Source organism: Embiotoca jacksoni, unplaced genomic scaffold (assembly GCF_022577435.1).
Source record: "Embiotoca jacksoni isolate LCO1_2020_lvr unplaced genomic scaffold, fEmbJac1.0.p SCAF_10, whole genome shotgun sequence".
Lineage (NCBI taxonomy): Eukaryota > Metazoa > Chordata > Actinopteri > Embiotocidae > Embiotoca > Embiotoca jacksoni.
Genome location: NW_027185230.1, coordinates 18,757,456 through 18,778,544, shown reverse-complemented (window position 1 = coordinate 18,778,544; position 21,089 = coordinate 18,757,456). Strand labels below are relative to the sequence as shown.

The 21,089-nt window shown below is 43.1% G+C and overlaps 2 protein-coding genes across 15 annotated transcripts in view; one reads left to right on the top strand and one right to left on the bottom strand.

The window, feature by feature from the left end:
- Positions 1-3,465, top strand: part of dnm1a (dynamin 1a) — a 48,305-nt gene extending 44,840 nt beyond the window's left edge. For all 10 annotated transcript variants that reach the window (XM_069171829.1, XM_069171844.1, XM_069171811.1 and 7 more), the window contains one exon: positions 784-3,465. Coding sequence is in view for 7 of the 10 variants with exons in the window: in XM_069171844.1 (XP_069027945.1) it covers positions 784-814 (31 nt within the window). In the remaining 3 variants the exon portion in view is untranslated. The remainder of the gene's footprint in view (positions 1-783) is intronic.
- golga2 (golgin A2) lies at positions 972-20,639 on the bottom strand. Of its 5 annotated transcripts, XM_069171718.1 has the most exons (28): positions 20,558-20,639; positions 18,649-18,804; positions 17,394-17,462; positions 16,385-16,537; positions 16,030-16,076; positions 15,669-15,732; positions 15,067-15,126; positions 14,064-14,144; positions 13,573-13,611; positions 13,394-13,456; positions 13,004-13,097; positions 12,760-12,866; positions 12,606-12,664; positions 12,328-12,469; positions 12,001-12,090; positions 11,523-11,630; positions 11,330-11,417; positions 10,987-11,129; positions 10,605-10,823; positions 10,186-10,299; positions 9,776-10,000; positions 9,476-9,575; positions 8,907-8,998; positions 8,607-8,823; positions 8,302-8,463; positions 8,080-8,186; positions 7,788-7,980; positions 972-7,493 (listed from the first exon to the last, which is right to left on the bottom strand). In XM_069171718.1, the coding sequence occupies exons 1-28, from the start codon at positions 20,603-20,605 to the stop codon at positions 7,225-7,227; spliced, it is 3,309 nt and encodes a 1,102-aa protein (XP_069027819.1). In that variant the 5' UTR covers positions 20,606-20,639; the 3' UTR covers positions 972-7,224. The 5 variants fall into 5 exon arrangements, with proteins under 5 accessions (XP_069027819.1, XP_069027839.1, XP_069027846.1 ...); XM_069171738.1 differs by lacking the exon at positions 14,064-14,144; XM_069171745.1 differs by lacking the exon at positions 16,385-16,537.
- Between the last annotated feature and the right edge of the window lie 450 nt (positions 20,640-21,089).

Here is a 21,089-nt window from a genome sequence, read left to right as displayed (position 1 = left end):
TCTGAAACGTAAACGAACGTTGTTGGTTTTTTGTTGTTGGTTTTTTGTTGTTGGTTTTTTGTTGTTGGTTTTGTCTCATGTCGTATGTGGTGATCTGTCATGACATCCCACCCGTCCGTTGTCCAGAGTTTCAGGCAGCACTGCTGCATTTTTCTTCATTTTCAACACTTGATAGTTTTAAATATTTCAGGGATCTGAAAAAGAAAACAACAATCTGAAAGTGGAACATCAGTCTGTGGTTGAACTGCTTGCAACTTATAGATGTGAAGGAACCGGTGAAGACCTGGTTTGAAAGAGTAACAGGTTAAAAAGGAGACTTTCTCATCTTATTTTCTGCTGAATCAGCATATTTTCTACTGTTTCGGAGGTTATTTGAATTTGAGGCTCGCTGATGCATAAAATCTTTCAACAGCAGTTTGTACACTTTTTCTTTCTTTTTTTTAAATGTTTTTTGCTCTCCGGTATCAACAACATATGTCTTTATAAGTAATCTGTGAAACAACAGATCACATCCGCAGTAACAGTCTTCATTCGCGAACGGACCCTGATACGTTGATGATGTTGTTTTATGTATTATATATATATATAGATATATATATATATATATATGTATTACGTGTTATCTTCTGATAGAAACGGCCTGTGAGGGAAGAAACAGTATTTCTGTGTCTGTGCATGAATCAACACACGGAGGCTTCGACATCTTCACCTGGACTCTCAAAGAAGACCAAAAAAACCCACTAATCCAACGTCTCCTCTCCTCTTTGTGTCTGTCCACGGCAGTCGGAGACCCCCACCATCTCCAACCCACTAGAGCTCCTCCCACCTCCTCCTCCTCCTCCTCCCCCCCACCCGCTCCTCCTCTGGATGAGAGGCCGCAGACAACAGCGCCACCTTCCTGTCGTTTCCTGGCTCATCCGACCCGCGCCGGCCTTCTCCTCCTTACAGCAAGCCATGTCTCTCTTTCTCCCCCCCCCCCCCCCCCCCCCACACCCGCTCCCCCACTCTGTTTCACAGAGATGCAGAAATACTTGAAAACACACTTGCATGACTGACTGACACACACACACACACACGCACACACACACACACACACACACACACACACATTATATACAAGCGAACACATACAGAATACTTTTCCTGCTTTTAAACTAAGGGGGCGTAGACGTTTACAAGACTTAGCATGACGCTCTGGCTGAGTATTTCTAATATTTATTCAGACTTATTTTCCCATTATTACCATTTTGTTTGTGGTGTTTTTCTGATTCAGTTGATTTTTCTTTAAAGGAATACTTCACCAAACACGTTAAAGTTTTGTATGACAAGATGCCCGTGTGATGCTGAAAGACCCCAAAAAATTATTCAAATGTGTTTGATTTTTTTTTTTTAATATATATTATGACACTGAACAGCAAAACAAGCTCAGTTATTTAAATACTTCACTGAGTAGTTTCATGCATGTTGTGAAATCGTAAAAACGTAATTGCAACTCTAATGTGTATAAATGCTTTGCAGCGTTTCGGGCTCTGAGTTTGAAGTCAGATACGAATCACGGGTGAAGTTTTTCTTTAAGGGAGGTGATGCAAGCTGAAGCATCTTAGAAAACATCTTCTCATTTCTCACTGTGTTCAGGTTCTGATCTGTAACTGTGGTTTCCCCCAAAATCACAGGCGAGGACACACTTTACTCACATTTAATCAAATCCTGCTGGACAAGAGAGGAAATGTGCCATTTACACATTCGACGTTTAGTTTCACAGTTTTGAAGTTGACATTTGATGCCAGCAGGTTTGAGCTGGAGACGATTTGTGTCCTCACCTTTTGGGATTTCTGGATTTTTATCTTTCAATTGTATCATCCTGCAAAATGAGGCCTTCTTTTTATTTTCTCTCCATTTCTACTCTTTCCAACAAAACAGCCGGCCGAGCTAGGGCGGGCCCCCTCGCCCTGAGAGCCCCCTGCCTCCATTCGACTAGAAGACCCCCCCCCCCCCCAACCCCACCATACACCATTCTGTCTTTTACCTCCTCTCATCTATACCTAATCTCGGTTTTCCACCATCTCCCATCGACTGAAACAGACTGCAACATCACACTCACATCAGGGAGGAGAGCTTGAATGAAATGAGGAAAGGATGCATCGCCTACAGACTCTCCACTCTGCTGCTGCTGCTCTTCATCCCTCCTCTTCCTCCCTTGCAGTAGGACGGGAGGAGCGATCACCGTCACTGTTATATCCACCCGTGTCATAACACTCTTCTGTGATTGAATCATTGAATCGCCGCCACCTCTCACAACCGCTGTTGTCTGTGCTTCCACAGAACCTATGCAACATACAAAAAAAAGTGTCTCAGTCTTTTCTGACATAAAAATAAATAAATAAATATGGGCCTCCCACGGCACTTTTCCCTCTTTCCTCTTCACAGAAACATCGCTACTGCATTATCTTATCGAGGCAGGATATTAAACAGAAAGTGCAATATGTAGGAAGTCCTTCTGCAGACACACGTGAGATCTGAGAGGAAATCTGTGGCCTCGGTTGCATCCTAAGACTGTTAAGATGGCTCCTTACACATCCTTTCAATTCAGAGAGGATGAGATCCCTGAATGGGAAAAAGTTTCAAATATCAGCATCGATCACATTATGCATGAAAATGTCTGATGTACTGAGTCAGCATTTGAATCCAGGTTGATGATCTGCCAATTGTTTATTTTTTTGTCCTTCTTTTGTTCTGTTCTTCCTTCCTGTTTCTCTCAGCGGTTACGGGGGTGAGTGACATGAAAACAGCCAGTCTATGCTTTCAAAACTAGCTCCTTCTGTCTCACCCTCAAATCGCTGCCTGCGAGTCAAACCCATCCTTACTAACCCTTTTTTTTCTACCACTAAACCCAATGTTGTATTTTTGACCCCCCCCTCCCCCCCACCACCACGCAAACACAACCGACCCACAAGAAAAAAAACCATCCACCTCTGTACCCCTACTGATGTCACTCCATTTAAAACACTCCACATCCCCCTTGTGCATCTTGAAATTCTCCACGACTGCAAAGCAAACACTTCAAATCATTATTCTACTTATTATTTAATGGTAAATAGTTTATTATGGACATATCTTACTGTGTTATTATGTATATGTGTGGTGCATCTTATTGGACTTGTACTTCCACTGTCTAGAGAATTTAGTCTGCAATGTATGAAACAGCTGAATATTTAAATTATTATGAATATACGAGTATAAGAAAATAATGTCGGGGAAAAAAAACGTACAAAAAAAAATATAATTGAGTGATGTATATGGACGTTGGCAGGTTGTTTGATACTTTTTGCTCGTAGCGAGGGTGTTTTCTGCTTTTCCTCGTCCCTGTGTAGAGTAGCAGGGAGGGACGTGCGGGTGCGTTCGAGCTGATGTGGACGCAACAGTGACTCGAACCTGTCAACACATTAAAAACTTCAGTGTAACGAGTGAAGCTTCCTCTTTTGTCTTCTTTTTCTTTGCATGGCAGTAAACAGCAACACGACAGGATATTAGAGACCGGAACAGCGAATCCACTAATTAAATACAATATTTACTGGTCGTATAGTAACAAGACATAAGAGCCTGTAGCTGCTGACAGCAGCTCTGTGAGGCTATACAAATATATTAATGTCACTTTATAAAAAGCAACATTAAACTCAAATACGCAGAAGAAAAATCTATTTTCTTTTGGTCAGTAGAAAGAAATCCTGCTACTTATAGCGATCACTTCCTGTCTGCACCATCAAATAGTGTTCAATAAATGATGCAAGTGTTCTCAAACAATTCCATTTAGCTGATCAGCTGATTAACCGGTATCAGAACTAAATCTGTAGCTTAGCAGTAAACAAAATAAACGATGGATGAATTCCAGTGTATATTCTTACGTATGTCTTTGAGGTATCAAACATTATAAAGAAAATCCAGATGTACTGTTTAAGTTGCTCAATCAGTTTTATTCAGGAGAAGGAGAGAAAATATTACTCGGGGGGAGGGGGGGGGGGGATTCAGAAAGCTTCTGTCAGAAGCAGCACTCAGACAAAACCAGTTCTCTCAGGTATCCTTCGTTTCCATCCTACAGTCACTTCTAATTTACATTAAACTGATTAGTGGAGATGCTAACTTTCCCAAATAAATAGAATATTTTCTCTCTCTTTTAAATTTTTTTTTTTTTTTTTTAAAGTCAATCTTTGTATTAAATCGCAGCCAGTAACCGCCAACATCCCAACAGACAGACACACAATCTACACTGCCAGGAAACAAGGCAGAGCAGCGTTCCCGCCCCACACCAGGCATAATGAATATACAATATGTTACACAGTTACAATATGTACACCACCTCTTTTACAGTAGAGACGATAAATGCTTTTTTTTTTTTTTTTTAATCCTTTTGCCATTTGCTTCACTCACATATTTAACAGGGAATTAGAAAGCGTGGGAAATCATTTCATCCACATGGTGTCATTTGTTATCCTACGAGCCCCCGAAAACAACACTAAAAAGGTTTTTAAGTATGTTTACCTCTTGGTCTGACCACAAAAAAAAAAACAAATGAAATAAAACTAAATAAAATCTGTAGCATGTTCAAAAGAAACCAAAACGAGCCAGAATGCTAAGAAGTGAGGAATTTAAAAACTGAGAATGATTTCAATGAAAAACCACCCGCTCCTACCAAAGTGCAGTTTAGAGTAGCTGCTGTCTACACAATACCAACTACACCTGGCAACCGCATACTTTATATTTTTATTACATTTTCCTATGTATAATAAGCTTAAAATAGCAAAACTCTGCACAACTGCTTTCTGTCCCGTTATTTTTAGTGATCAGTATCAAGTGTGCAATTTAAGAATTCAACACATTTGTCCGCTTAGTTGAAATAAGCACAACAGAGAAGATCTCCGAATTCAGAGATCCAAACAAGAGGGCAAAAAAATTCCTGCAAACGTTGTCCGTTTTTTTTGTTTTTGTTTGTTTGTTTGTTTTTTGGTATATGACCTTTGCAGTGAGAATCTCGAGTTAAAATCAAGGATTCTCCAAAGATTTGATCTGAAATGGAAAAACAACGGAAGTCTCTGTTATTAGTTGTAAAGGGAAATAATTCTCCACTGAATCAATCAATCAATCCTCAAAGTTATATTTGTGAACACGAGCATCTCTCGAAACCTGATGTTTCAGTTTAAAGAAAAAGTATGATGACGGGATTTCATCATTTTAATGCCAAAAGGAGATTTACTCAAGTGTTACAACCCAAAACAACAATAACAGAATATGAAGTCGATAAATGTGAATACTTATTTTTTTCAGAGCGTTGTTCATTTTCTCGAAAATCTCTGATTGGTCCCTCGTCTTTGGAAATAATTCATAAGGCCTTTCTGAAGGGAGCGGTCCGATTGAATTTCCTCCTTTATTAATATTTACACACCTCCTTCACAAACACACACACCAACACACTCACTTAAATTCAGTGGAATCCTCAGCGTTACGCGCTTGGCTTCATAGGATCTCCCCCCGTCCCCCTTTCCTCCCTCCCCCCTCTCCAAAGAAGCCGAGAGGCTCTGTGGTAGAAACATGACTGTCCGACCAGCCCGAGAGGACTAAAGGAGAAGCTTTGTACAGTTTTAGTGCAATCATACTTCTATAATCTGGCAGACCTCGACTACAAAAAAAAAAAAAAAAAAAAAAAAAGTACAACAGATGCATGAAGAGGGAACAGTTTGGATCGAAGCACACAAACACGTACTCCCGCAGTCCAGTTGTTAAGAGATGTGCATTCATTCACCTTTTGATATGTAGAACTACAATAGATGTAACAGAAAAACAACAGGCTCTTGCTAATAGTGTCAGTTTGTTTAGAAACTTAAAAAAAAAATTAAAAAAAAAAAACATGGAAGCAAAGATCAGTTCTGGATGAGAAGCTTCACTGATGAATGTGGACCGAGATCAGAGCGATCCATTACCAGAATATCTGAGAAAACAAAGATGATTCAAGACTGCAGATATACAGACCGAACTACCTGCAACTTTTCTAAAAGAAAAAAAAAAAAAAAAAAAAAAAGTACCCTAATATGGATCACCCTCAAAGATGAACAATAATGTGGAGAAGAGCCGACGCACAGCAGCACAAACTCTGAACGTTTATCCGATTCCCGTAATGCCTTCAAAACTTTGACTTAACATGTCGCTTCTGAAACTTCATCTTTAAAATGACATCGACACCCCGAATCCATCTGATCGACCAGCTGTTCATCTCGACAACATCACGACACGAGAACATCGGACAACTATCGACATTTCGTGAACGTGCGACAAGACAAAGAACAATGACGGTGTTTTTTTTTAGGATCAGCACCAATCGGTGAACATCTGCCGCCGTCGTTCTGAACTTCATCGTGCGACTTCGCCAGCTCTCGACTTCAAAACAGAAGAGCAGCTACAGTTTTAAAAGAGCGTTGATGTGCACCGAGTTCCTTGATTGACTTAACTTCACCTTCTATCTCGGTCTGCGTTCATTAGTCGGACCGTCCGACCCGATGTCTCCTTCCTGTGTCCTTCTCCTCACATCACACACAAACAGGTGAATATTCGGGTTATTACATTCAAACGTGATGCTCTTTTTTATTTTTGGCATGTGTACAGTGGATTAAAAATGAGATTTAGCACTTGAATAAAGTTGAACGCGAACTGGCTGCTAATTTCCGATTTTTATTTATTTATTTATTTTTTTAAAGTACTGTATCAGCGAGGAGGCAGAATATATATACGACCCCTTTATTGCACATACGGGTGAGGTGGGTGACGAGAAGAACTGCAGTGAGGAGAGTCATCGAATTGCATTTAGGAACACTGATTATCTCCTCTGGGAGAAGCATCATGGACAAATAGAAAATCCTCTTTCTTTTGAACCACACACATTAGTGCCAAGAGGGGGCGTTTAAATGTAACTGGGTCAAAGACATTCCCACATCGGCCACCAGTTATTCTTTTTAAGGTGTCAACTTCCTCAACAAGTGTTTGTGAATATGATCAATAACCTACAAATGTGTTAAACTGGGAGGAGTTAATATTCCCCACACTTCAAGACACGTCCGACATCTTTCGCACACACAGTCACACACACACACAGTCACACAGTCACTCACACACACACACACACACACACACACACACACACACACACAGTCACACACACACACCTCTGACAGCCACACCTCACACCACCAGGATCTTGACTTCGTCCTGTTCGTCGGGCCGGTAGAAGAAGGGGATGCAGGGGTTCTCCCCGAGGAAGGGGGCCGATCTCAGAGCTCCATGCGGGTTCTGGATCTCCTGCAGCAGCTGCATGATCTGCTGCGCCGTGCCGTCCTCTTCGGGCGTCAGCGGCTTGGAGTCCGTCTGAACAGAACCGGTCGATAGCGCCTGGGACGAGGCCTCTTCCGGACCCGGCCTGGGCTCCGACAGAGGGATGACCTCCATGACTTCTGCAGCGCAGAAAGAGAAGATGCTTTACAGAAGAAAGTCCCCGTTTATTTCTATTTTAACTCAAAGAGCCAAGTTGAAAATCCCATTTATGGGCTAAAGATGCAAAACACCACATCATGTCACAGCCCTGGTTTCACGCTGGTATTCATCCTTAAACCTCGTCTTTGTGTGCGAGTGTGAAACTCTGCACGTGTTTCCAGACACAGATAAACTGAACCAGGACGCGGCAGCTCACACATTCAATCCTCTGACCACAGCGTACATTTAAAAAACTAAAATCTGCTTGTTCTCACCTGCTCCACTGGCAGCATTAAACTCGGTGTGTACGTGTCCTCGGTGCTCCGGGTGAAGGTGATCCTCTCCAACAGGAAGCAGGTCGGGGTTTACGGTGGCCATGCTGGCTACAGCTCCGGTGTAGCGGTTGTACCAGTCGTTCCTGTCGGCCACCAGCCTCATGACGAGATCCTGCAGCTCTGCCAGCTTTGCCTGATGAGAGACACGATGGCGGTCAGGAACAATGTTCGTATTGTGTTGCGTTATGTAGTGCAGACGCTCCCTCTTCATTACAAGGCGTCTACGCAGTACCTTCATCTCCTCCTTGTCCTGGGCCAGCATGCTGATGTATTGCTCCTTCTCTTGGTGCTTCTGCTTCATGATAGCCCGCTGATTCTGGTACAGGGCGATGTACTCCCCTGGAGTCACACACGCAACAAGATAACCCAGATGAAAATAGTAATGAAGGATTCAATCAAAAGTCATAGGGCTGACATTGAGAACAGTAAACATTGTGTAATCGTTCAGCCTCACCGATAGTGTCGGTCTCTCCGGACAGCTGGATGCAGCGGTGCTCCAGCTCCTCCACCCGTTCCTTCAGGTCGGCTTTTTCTTGCATGAGGGAGGTGAAGCGATGTTGAAGTTTCTCCATCGCAGCTTGCACAACCTGATGAACTTCGAATGGCACTCCTCCTCCTGCTCAATAGAAACGTTTACATAATGCATACACCATAATCTTAATAATCTGAAATGGAAACAGGTACTCGGTCACACACACACACACACACACACTTATCACTCTCCAGAGAAGTGTGGTCTCGGCTTTTTTCTTTTCTAACCTGAATGCGCATGACTGTGTTCACAGTGGTCGTGTTGGCTGTGATCGTGCTCGTGCTCCTGATCAGGTTTGTAGCTGTGCTGTTGCCGCTCCAGACTGAAGGCCATGGCGGCCTGGTGCTGGGTGGCCGTGTGGAGCCGGTGCTCCTCTTCCAGTTGCCGTTGGACCTCGTCCCGCTCCGCTTCCAGCTGAGCCAAAGCTCCTCGGATGAAATCCTCCTGCGGCGGGACAGGAAGTGGAAATGAGGACGGTGAAAGGGAGCAAAGGAACGTGGCCAAATCACATTCATCACCCGTCTTACAATCTCTTTCTGGCTCTGAAAGTCCTCGGGGATAACTATGGAGGTGGACTTCTTCGGGGTCTCTTCCAGGGACTGGCTTTCCACTCCGTCTCCTAGGTGACAGGAAAGAGGAAAACTTTTTTTTTTTTTACAGTTTCTGAAGAGAATGACAATCCTAAATTGTCCATCTGTGGTTACACTGCTGCAGCTCTTACTCTCACATGTAACTGGGGCACAACAGTATGTCCACATCTGGATGTTTGAAACTGCTCTTACTTTGTTTGCCTTTAGGTGGCACAGATTAGACAAACTGCTGGTGCTGCAGCTCCATTATTGGAAGGTGTCAGGTGCTTCGCATCCATGACACCGTGCCATTGTTTCTTCTTCACTGCAGTTTTCAGTTTCGAAACCTTTGTTTCATCCCATTCAAAAGAAACGATATAAAACGAGAAAGCCGTTATGCTGTTTTTCACAACCGCAATAAACTGCTTTCCCGTGAAGGCAACTTGAATCTACTTTGGAAATAGATGTTAAGAAGGAGGAAGGTACACGAACACATATACAAACATACCAGCAGAGAGAAAACGTACCCTGATCTCTGGACGATGTGATGAGAGCCGAGCTGTTGAGCAGCTCCTTTACTTCAGCCTTCAGGTGCTCATTGTCGCTCACTAAATGTTCCAAACGCTCCTGGATGAGGAGGCGAGCAGCCGTTCAGAACGACGACGGGAGAACACGTGTTTGTCAGGGAGAGAAAAAGAAAAGTGACAGAAAAAGTAAGGGTTTCAAAATTAAGCTAATTTTGCTCTTGAGGCAAAATACCAACGGCGGTGTTGACTATCAATATGCTGCACATACAGTAGGATTTTGTGAAACACACACACACACACCTGAGCTTGTTTAAGCTGACTGTAACTGCTCTCCAGCTGCACCCGGCCGTGACTTTCATCGTGCTGCAGCCGGGCCACGAGCTGGTTCTGCTGCAGATACTGATGGTGGAGCTGTTCCCTCTCGGAGACCAGAGCCTGGTAGCTGGCGCAGTACTGTTGCAGGTGGGCCACTACCTGGTCCCTCTGCTCCGTCAGACCCTGCGTCTGCAAATTCTTCATCTCCAGCTGGGAACGAGAACATGAAACCGAAAGGAAGCAGATGTGAATTTCTGGATTCTGTTATTATCCGATATTGCGGTAATACGTCTATGACACAAACACCAAGTATATACATGTATAAAAAAAACAAACTAGATGGACAGTGAAGACCTGCAACTGGGTTTGTGTAGGAGTGGTGTGTATGACCTGACCTGCTCTCTCATGTAGTGCAGCTGCTGTTGCAGTTCTCCCATTTGGCGAGCCAGCTCCTTCTTCACATGTTGCTCTGACTGGATGGCGGTGGTCAGCTCCATGTTCTCATTAGTCTGTCACAACGAAGGGCAAACGGGAATGTTGGCTTAAAGACGGCAGTCTTCAGTGGTAATACAGAGGTAGGCGCTTTACTAACTACTAATTTATGAATACTCATCCTATAAACACAAACATGATAAAGACACAGGAAGATGAAGTCAGACCCAAAACTAATGAAAATAATGAAGCAGGATGCATAAAGATGAACAGCTTGAGAATATGGACAGAAACAGTGAAATACATAAATAATAGAGGAAGCACACAACAGAAAATGTGTCATCCGGAAAGGAAAGATGAACGGTACGATTTTCAGCCTCACCAGTTTGACGAAACCGTTCTGCAGCTCAGCCAGCTGGTCCTTCAGCGCTCGGTTCTGGGTGAGAGCGCGGCTAATCGTCGCCTTGTCCGACTGAACATCCTCCAACATGCGCCGGCAGTCGTCCGCCTCCTCGGCTCGGCTCGCCACCTGCCGCTCAAACTCCCCGAGACGCGACTCCTGCTCCGCACACATGCGGCTCAGCTGCTCGTTATCTCGCAGCTGGAGGAAATATCATCACGGACGGTTAAACCAAACTTCAAGCCACAGTGATACAAACAAAATATCCATGATGTCTGAAACATTCAGTAGAGAGACAAAAAAAAAGCTCCAATGGTGCACATTCAATTTCTTTATATATGAAAACATGGGAAGAAAACAATACCTGCGCCTGAAACTGTGCAACAACGGCGTCTTTCTCCTGCTGTAAAGTGTTGAGGGCCTCATGTAGAGCCACCTCCCTCTCTGATGGCCCCGAGGACTGAGGCTCTGCATCATCCTGAGCTTCCCTCTCCTGGGACTTTAATGCTGGAGAACAAGAAGAAGGAGGACAATTTGCGAGTTTAATCATTTTATCATTTTACAACAGAAAAATACACCAGATTAGAGGATGTTTCACCGGCATGCGGCACAGAGAACGTAGATGGAGGACAACGTTTGTAAACTGCGACAGGAATACCTGTCAGGAAAACAGAAAAGCACCAGAGGAGGGCTGAGTTCTCGCTCACCTATGGCGTCTTTTAGCTCTTCGATGCCGACTTCCAGTTCCTCGACTCGTTTGATGTTTCGGTCTCTCTCCTCTGCCACCAAAGACACCTTCATAGAAACAGAAATTGACACCCATCAAACGGACAATCAAAATAAGAAACAACCAATTCATAACTTATATCACTATATTTTAAAAGCTGATGTTACTGTAACCTGTATTAGCAGCTGTTCCGTTTTGTCCTTCCATACACGGCCCTCCTCCTGGATCTGATCTGCATAACAGTTCCTCTCCGTCTTCAGCTGGTTGACAGAATCCATCAGCTGCAACAGCACAAATGTGGAGGGGAAACTGGTGTTAATCAAACAGACATCCATTTTATAGTAGTCTGTGTGGTCAATTATGTCCTTAATGAATGAATGAATCAAATATGGAATAGAAAAGGTAGGAGGGGTAGATGACATCCCGTAGGTCATGGGAAATGAAATAATGCAAATATGATGATAATGGAATCGTTGCAGTAAAATCTGTGGGCAGCTAATCTATCTTAAGCTGCTTTTAATCAATTTAACCATGAGCTTGACAATAAATACGACAGTAACACTGTGCACCAGCTCAAAAGTTTTGAAATTAATATCCGCACAGACGTGAAAACACGCGCATTTAATGTTAAACAGAAAGGTCCCAGCTCACCTGGTGGCTGTGAGCCTCCAGCTGCTGCTTCTCCGCCAGCAGTAAATGGACCTGCTGGTTGGCAGTGATGGGATCTGACTGACTGGAGCACTGGAGAGAAATCAGAGGGACCAAAAAGTTGGGAGTGAAATGCAGATAATGCACAAAGAAAATGACATCTGTCGGCAAAGACACATTTATGGCTCGAGGTTAAAACCATTCCAAAAAGCGGTGCTTTTGTACGAAGACAGGCTTGTTCAGTTCGACCACTTCCAGTTATCGGTAGGACACAGATGAGTTTAAATGTATGTGAATGGTGAAAATGTTTGGCTGCAATTTTGAACACACCTGTTGTAACATGAGGTCAGCCATCTCCAGCCTCTTGCGAAGTTCGGCCACCTCCAGCCTCATTGCATCGTTGTCCTGCATGTTCATTTTCAACTGCTCCGACAGCTCCGAGCTCTGCTGCTTCGACTCCTCGCTCAAGTTGCTGCGAACGCACACGAGCAGAGATCGTTTCTAACCGTCTGTTGCATCGAATACAACCAGATGGAATTGAAATAATCAATTTAACTTCAAAGCAATTCTCAGCACGTCCTTGTGTAGGTTACAGAAAAGTGACGTACTTTAGTCTGTACACCTCTAGTCTCAGACCGTCTCTCTCCTTTTCAAGATCTTTGTTGTGCTGGAGACCAAAAAAAAAGAAAAGTTTCAGTGAATAATAAGTGCGTCTCATACTACGTTACACTGATTGTGTGAGATTACTACGAGGCGTGTTACCTTATCAAACTGTTTCTGTTGTGTGGAGACAGATGACAGCGTCCTCTCCAGCTCAGACACTCTCTGCTTTGTTGCCTGCAGACGGTTATTGAGCTCATCTGCCTCAGCTACACACACACACACACACACACACACACACACACACACACACACACACACACACACACACACACACACACAGTTAAACAACTGCTGTAGGTGTTAAGATCCTGCCAAGTTCATTATTAACCACGCAGACACACACCTGTTTTCTGCCGGGCAGCATGCTGTGTGTATTGTAGTGCTGTTTGCAGCTCTGATTTCTCAGATACCAGAATACCGATGGTCTGAATATGAACCTTTGGAGAGGACAGATGAACAGAGGGCACAGTTAACTTCAGGAGACGGGACAATGTCTCTCATTAAATCACAACGCACACCAAATACAACTCTGTGTAGAATATTTACACAGACAGAGTTAATTAGGAGTACATTTCTATCCATTTGATATGAGAGTGACAACATACACAGGTACATTACATTGGAGTACAATGAGGCTTTTTACTAGTTTTTCCTGTTAAGACATTGCTTCAGAAATGTTAAAAATGCACCATCAGACAAATTCAATTGATGAGTTTCGGGTAAGAGAATTTACCTGTAATTGCTCCCGCATGGCTCCCTGCTCTTTTGAAAATCTCTGTTCGAATTCTTTTCGCTCCTGAAGGAAGAAAAACACAAAAGTTTATTTGATGACCACAAGGGAAGTGAAGCTCCAGCAGACCATAACAAAAAGCTGAGACGGATATGAACAGAGAGAGAGAGAGAAGTGAATACCTTTTGAAGCTGATCTGTGAGCTCCTGAGATTGTTGTGCCTGCCAGACCAACAGGACATACATGTTTAGAAAAGAATCATCATCATCATCATCATCATCCCAGCACTGTTACACAATTTTACTCTTCTGGCAAAGACCTCATCTGCATGCCAGACGGGACACTGAAGTAATAAACCTGCTCTGGTATGTTATTTTAAGGCCGAATAATCAGGCATCTACAATCAGGACACGACTGGCCAAAATGTGCACCTTCCAGCTGCTGTGGTTAGACTGCAAATGGATGTCAGTCGCCTTATATAAAGACATAAATAAATAAATAAATAACAAGAAAAACACGCATGACTTCTCCTGGTTATGATTACTCAGGACGACATGCAGAATGCATTACGATACATGCAGCGAGTGATGTGACTAATTGTAAGGAGGGAGGAGGGGGGGAGGGGGTTTACACAAAGGTGCACACACAAATATGCATGCACACAGCTTCTTACCAGCTGGTCTAGCTTGGTATTGAGCTGAGAGTTTGTTAGGTTGCTGGATTCCAGGGCGGCTGCCAGCTCCTGGTTCCGACTCTATCACGTGCACACATGCATCCGGGACAGGAGGAAAAAAAAAAAAAAAAAAGAAAAGAAAAGAAAAGAAGAGAGGGATAAAGTGCGGTGGCAAAAAGTCATGGGGGGAGGAGAAAAATTCAAACGTGAATTATTAACATGGAGGTAAACAATAGTACAATTTCAAGTGGTGCAAAATGCGCTTTCAATGATGAGCAGTGAGGCAAAAAATTAAAATCCACGATGACTGTTAAACTGATAAATGGAGCGAGTTGAGAAGTAGTGGAGCCTAAATAACAACCTATTTAAGTATCATTAGCATGATGTGCACTGGAGCTAGCTGACCTCGTTCATCATGTGAAGTCCCTAAAAGCTTCCAAGCGCCATTTAATGGGACAAATTAAGAGTCATCCTGCAGTATGGTAATTAAGATTATATTACATAATGCCAAGGGCCACACTGGAGATTTCTGGGTAGCAGTATTTTCATATAACCGACACCACATAAACCACTTACAGCAGTTACATAAAGACACAAAACATTTCAGTGTACCGTCATTATTCTCGGAAATTCCATTTGCTCCACTCCATCTATTTGCAAGGATTTCATGTTTTTGTTATATTTAACTTTTCTTGAGCGTCTGAGCTTCCATAGTTTCCACACAGACTCACTCAGCAGTGTGCATGTGATGTACTTTGTGTGATTAAATTACACAAACACAGGAAGGTCACTCTCATGCTCAGAGTCACGGTGAGTCTTTGGTAGATTACACTGGTGATTCTGAAATTGGCAAAGCAACACTGACTGTTTCAGATCGCTAAACTAGCAGGCAGGAATACGATCCTAGCGCCAGAAGAAATTCATTATGGGCACATATGCAGATACTGAATGACCAAGTCACAGGAAATATTACTTTACAAAAACGGTTAGATTTTAATCTTACCTCCAGTTCTCTGTCGCTGACAGGAGGTGGACTATCTCCATTCACGTACGCAGCAGACGACTGGAATGACACAACAACGCCCACATTAAAGCGCTTCTTAAACAGAACCTTTATAACAACCGTTTCTATAGACATTCAAAAGGGACGTTATGAACGTGCTTGAATGAAATATGTTGCAACAAGCTTAAAGCTGAATTATAGTAGATGCAGATGGGCAATTTGATTAGTCATCCACAGTACCTTCGAAATGATGATAACTTGAAAAAGAAGAATATCAAGTGTGTCTCAGAAGCGACACAAAAAGCACACGTGTTTGCTGCTGACTGTGCAAAACCAAACCAAATTCAGAGAAGATGTATATCAAGCTAAAGCAGCTTGATAGCACCAGGAGATGCTGTCGATGTGCTTCAGGCTACTGGGAATGACTCGCAAAACTGAAAATCCTTCCAGTGCATTCCTGCCAAGAATAGATGCAACGCAACCTGGTTAAAACATCAGTGGTGGCGTGTTGCTGTTAAAAGCCAAACACTGTGTGATAAATAAGAGAGAGAGAGTGTGTGTGTGTGTGTGTTGAGATGACATTGATGACTGTGACATTGTACCTTAGAGACCAGGCCGTTCAGTTGCTCTGAGAGCTGTCGCAGGCTCTCTGTGGAAGACAGCGGTCTGCAGGACAACATGGAAGCACACAAAAGCACTCAGTCACCTACATGAACCACTTCAGACTGAAACGATGAGGCGTCAGTAGGACTGCTCAGTACACTGACTTAAATCAGAAATGCAGGCATGTGATGGTCGGCTACATGAAAGCCTCCAAATTTTAAACGCGCAGTAGTTAACAGCAAAAAAGTAACAACAAAGCAGCACAAAACTTTGGCACATATGGTGCAGTTCACAGGCATCTCTGTAGCATGACTACATTAAAAAGGTAAAAGTGCATAAATAAGGATTCAGAGAACTCGCCTATTTTCCTCCGTTGAACTCTCGTTGCCATTAGTATCAGTGTAGTCCTGCAGAAAGAGAGTGAGCGACAGAGATAAAGAAAAGGAAGACGGTAAGCACATTTAATAAAAGGTCAGTTCTACGATAACAGAAAAACTAAAACAAAATCAACACAAGGGCTGCGCTGAATCAGCTGTTTTCATCACACGCATATTTCAGTAAAAATGCATCACAAGACATTGGATTTCAAAAGAGTCGTAACATTAAGGCTTATAGAGATGATGCAATGTCATAGCCAGGCAGGCGTAACGATGACAAGATATGCTTTGAGGTGGAGGAGGAGAGATAAGGAGGACAGGAAGGGAGAGACACACACCTGCGGGTCAGCGCTGTGACCGACAGACTCAGGGTTAGTAGAAGTGTTAGGACTAGCGGGGTTAGACACAGGTGAGCCGCGGCCACGCTCGCTGCCGGGCTCCTCCAGCAGCTGGGGAGTCGAAGAACCCACGACCTCCACGTCAGAGAAGGTCTGAGGTGACACACACACAAAAATGCACACACTTGTTTAACATTCAGACAAAGAGCAGTTTCAACGACAGACCGACGTGCACGAAAATAATATGACCACTGTAAAGATGTGGATTAAGGGGATCAGTTAACTCTGTAATTTATATGTCTAGATGATTGCATGACGAGTCTGCAGGCTAAAAAGACATAGGAAATAAGAATATAATTAATTAATTGTTAATTCATTCATTCATTCATTGTTTTGGTGCTGCTACCTGCGGTGCTCTCTCTGAAACTTCTGCACAATGAAAGCACAAAAAGACTAAAACCATCTTTGTAAATTCCAGCTGTGCTTTTTAATGACCGAGAAAATAACCTTTCTTGGTTATGAATGAATTAATGCGAGCGAAACATTTGTAATGAGCTGTAGTATCAAAATAACACATTCCCAAGTGCATTTAACGGAAGCACTGAAGAAAACAACAAACAAACACAAAACAAGTGAAACTATACTCCACTTTCTTGTTTTTCCAGATGTCTACGTACATGGCGCTCCTAGTTACAGACACTAAAACCATGCAATTTAAGACTTACGGCGCCGACTGTTCAAACGCTGAACAAAGTCAGATGAAAAACTTTAAGATCATCAATAACACTTAGAATTTCAAAAGCACAGCAACAAGGCAATCGTTTGCTCTCAAATTGTTCCCATACTTCCTGGTCTACCTGACAGAGAAAAGAAAATGCACTTCATGTGGGAGGGAGGTAAGATTATTAAAAAACCCAATAAAATCATCTATTTACAGCAGACAGATGCAGAGAAAGAAAAGCAGGCAGGTAAAAAAGGAAAGAAAGGAAAGAGAAAGACAGAGGCTCACCTGACAGTTGGCATAAGAGGGGAGGACTACTCCATTGCTTTGACTAAGTACTTTCAGAATACTGTCAAACTACAGGAAAGAGAAACAAAGATGGAGAAAGAGACGTGAAAAGGGTAAAGAACAATTAGAAAAGTGGTAGCGAGGTAAACAAACAGGCAGAGAGAAGCAGCGGCTATAGAGGAGGTCTAGAAGTGACAGGAGAGTTTTTATTCCACTAATAATCACAATAATCAGATATTAAAGTGTAAAAAAAAAAAAAGTGTAAATTTTTTCTAATATTGCAGAAGTAAAATGTCATAGACTACAATAAACTATGATACTGAAGTTTAAATGTCATTTGATTTAAAAAAAGAAAATAGTGATGGAGAGTAAAAGAGTGACACACAAAGAAAGGGAGAGATAAAAGGTGTGCATGTGGGCAATCAAGAGAGAGACGTATATGGACTGAGAGGTGTTAGTGAGACTTCTGTCAAGCATGTGGTTGTATTAATGGCTAAATTCTAATTTTAAAATAAAACAAGTGAGCATTGATTCACAGCTTCTGTGATTTGGATTATTGAGTTATAATTAATCCCATATAAACATTGTTGTTTTGATAAGAGATCAGTGCCTGAACCTCTGTTGACAATCTGTCTCTAAAAATCACAGCTGAAACCTTCAGGTGAAAGAAACAGACATTCAAAAAAAAGAATCGACTACATATTCAGACAGATTTGAACTAATACTTTTCATTGCGAGGCCACTATTGGGATAAAAGTACGTCACGTGTCCAACATCCTTCTCCTGTTCAGATAAACATGACTGTCACGCTGTCAACTGGCCAGCAAACTGGTGTAACTACGACCGTGTTGTTGACACAGTGTGTTTGATCGCGAGGAGGGGAGCGTTTGCCGGCCTCATGGTAAATCAGCAATACAATTTCACAACCGGCAAAATGATGCTTGCACAGCAGCCCGTAAGAAATGAGAAAACCTGGAGAAAACAAACCATGAAGGACTATTTATGAGAACATGGGTGTCTTTCATCACTTATATTATATTTGCTACCCTTCACAATGTTTATAAAGCAAACAATGACTTCTTTCTGTCTCTTCTGAACATCCGGCAGGACTTTAAAGGCCTTCTAATCTATCGAAAATACAAACAGGAATTTATTTTACATGGTCACACTGTATTTAAGTAATGAGACATAACCGAGGCACAGAAAAAGATTATTGTTTGGCCACATAAATGGGAAAGTCTTTGATTTGACTCACATTATCTGGAGAGTTTCTGTCTGATGAAGGTGCATCAAGTTGGCTCAGTCCCTTCACCTTCCTCTTCTTCTTGGCTCCTCCACCTCCGCTTCCACCTCCGCCTCCCTTTTCTCCTCCTACACTAGTAGGGGAGCTCTTCTGCTGAAACTCTTTCAGCTGAGCAGCACATGACATGAGAGAAGGAAACAACAGATGTGTGAGGACTCGGGGATGGAGGATGGAGATGTTCTACCGGTCTGCTGTGGCCGGTGCACGAAACACCAACAGACTCAACAAACTGGTTATGAAGATCGGCTCCATGATTGGCTGCAAACTGGACAGTCTGGGAAAAGTTGTTGGAGAGGAGGACGCTGAACAAACTGTTGTCCATATTGGATAATCTGGACCGCCCTTCTCCACCACCTACTGCAGGCACAGTGGAGCACTTCCTCCAAAAGACTCATCCAGCTGCTGTCACAAGGACCGATACGGGAGGTCATCCCCGATACGGGAGGTCATTCCCGATACGGGAGATCATTCCCGATACAGGAGATCATTCCCGATACGGGAGATCATTCCCGATACAGGAGATCATCCCCGATACGGGAGGTCATTCCAGATACAGGAGATCATTCCCGATACAGGAGATCATTCCCGATACGGGAGATCATTCCCGATACAGGAGATCATTCCCGATACGGGAGATCATTCCCGATACAGGAGATCATTCCTGCCCGCTGCAATCAGACTGTACAGTAACTCACCTCTGGCCAAATCTGTTTAAGTTTAATCTGTTCAATACTGTTCAATTAATTGAATAAAAGTAGATGTTAGTACTCCTCATAGATCCATCAGTGGGCCTCTAGGATCGTTATCATCTTTCAGACTACTAGAGACATAGTTCAGAGTAAATTATCTCCAACCACTGAGGTCTAACCGAATTAAGAGATGTGAAGTTGGCTTGAGATGAGCTCACATTTTCTGACAAAGCACACCAGCAGGCTAAAAGATTAAAAGATCCGGTTTCAAACGTAGGCTTGAGTGAATACCCCACAACGAACCAGTTAATCATGAGGAGCAAATGGAGAAAAGCATCTCCAAAACACTGAGGTTGATGTCAAGTGTCACCACGACGATTGTTGGGCAGCAAGGAATGCTGACGAGTCATTTCCTGATGCAAACATGTCACCAGCTGATAAGGCCATGTTTCTGACCAGCCTCACAACACAAGCGAGTTAAAGCCAAACAGCAGGACTGGAGGTGGGGGGGGGGGGGGGGGGGGGGGGGGGGGGGGGGTCAGCTGTCAAAACAGTCCCCGTCATTATATCCAGCTAACTATGCTACAAGGCTAGCATGCTAGATTAGTGTTTGGTTTATTTTAACAGCCGCTGTTTGTTGGCTTTTATTTGAGGTTATTTAAGAAACCTACACGCAGGTTCTCGACACTCACCCGCGGCCAGCCACCCATCAGCTGGTCCGCCTGCTCGCTAACGTTAACTTGCCTGAGTTAGCACGTTAAGCTCTGCCATTAACTACATATTAATGTTCACAAGAAAGACAAGCGGAGTCGGAGGGCAGAGAGAGAAAGTTAAGCTCGTCACTGACTAAGTACACGTAGTGGGATCCTTTAAATGCCTCTCCGAACTAAAAAAATAAAATAAAAATAGTCTAAATAATCTAGGAAAGTTCATGCTATCAGTGGAGGCCCATGAAGAGGCATCGGTCTCTCCTGGGCCTTGAAGCCCAAGACAGGAGCGAGAGAGGCGGGCCAAGCGACCGCGCAGAGGTCGGACGACGTGTAATGACAACACCCCGGCTCGGTGAAGAAATTGATAACAAAACGACACAAAAAAAACAGCCTTAACACAAAAATCGCAGACTACAGACGAGACTGGTACTTTCTATCACATTCAGTTGTAAAATACTTTACCTTTTTCTTAGCGGCAGCGAGTTTTATTTGCCTGCTCTGGTCGGCCATCCTGCTGCTGTGGTGGTCAACGGACCGAACCACGTCATCAACTCAGTGCCCGTCGGTGTCTCTGCCGGTAGGGGGCGAACATCTCAGGCAGGTGTCATGATCGTGACTATATAAAAGGAATAAACCCCCCCCCCCCCCCCCCCAACCCCTCCAACCCCACCCCCCACCTTAAAAATAAAAAAAAATAAAAATAAAATATTAAACAAAATTCACTCTGTAACCTTGCAACCATTGCATTTACAAAGATGTGACCCTGAGAAGAACATACAAATAAAATAAGTCAAATTTAGTACCTACATAACAAACAATGTCAGTTGCTTTTTCTAGAGGTTAAAAATTAAACTGTTCATAGCACAGTTAATGCTTTTAAGAGAATGCTCAAAACATATCTCCTTACATAAGCCTTACATAAGTTACTCTTGAAACTCTCTTGCACTTGCCTGCACTTGAACTGCCACGCCTTTAAAATGCATATTGCTTATTT

Excerpts from the sequence above, each read along its gene's own strand:
- golga2 (XM_069171718.1), bottom strand. The coding sequence starts at position 20,605 with ATGGCCGACCAGAGCAGGCAAATAAAACTCGCTGCCGCTAAGAAAAAG. Across the intron at positions 17,463-18,648 it reads ACAGAAACTCTCCAGATAAT|TTTGACAGTATTCTGAAAGT; the intron begins GTGAGTCAAATC and ends TCTTTCCTGTAG. Across the intron at positions 7,981-8,079 it reads AGGACAAGGAGGAGATGAAG|GCAAAGCTGGCAGAGCTGCA; the intron begins GTACTGCGTAGA and ends GTCTCTCATCAG.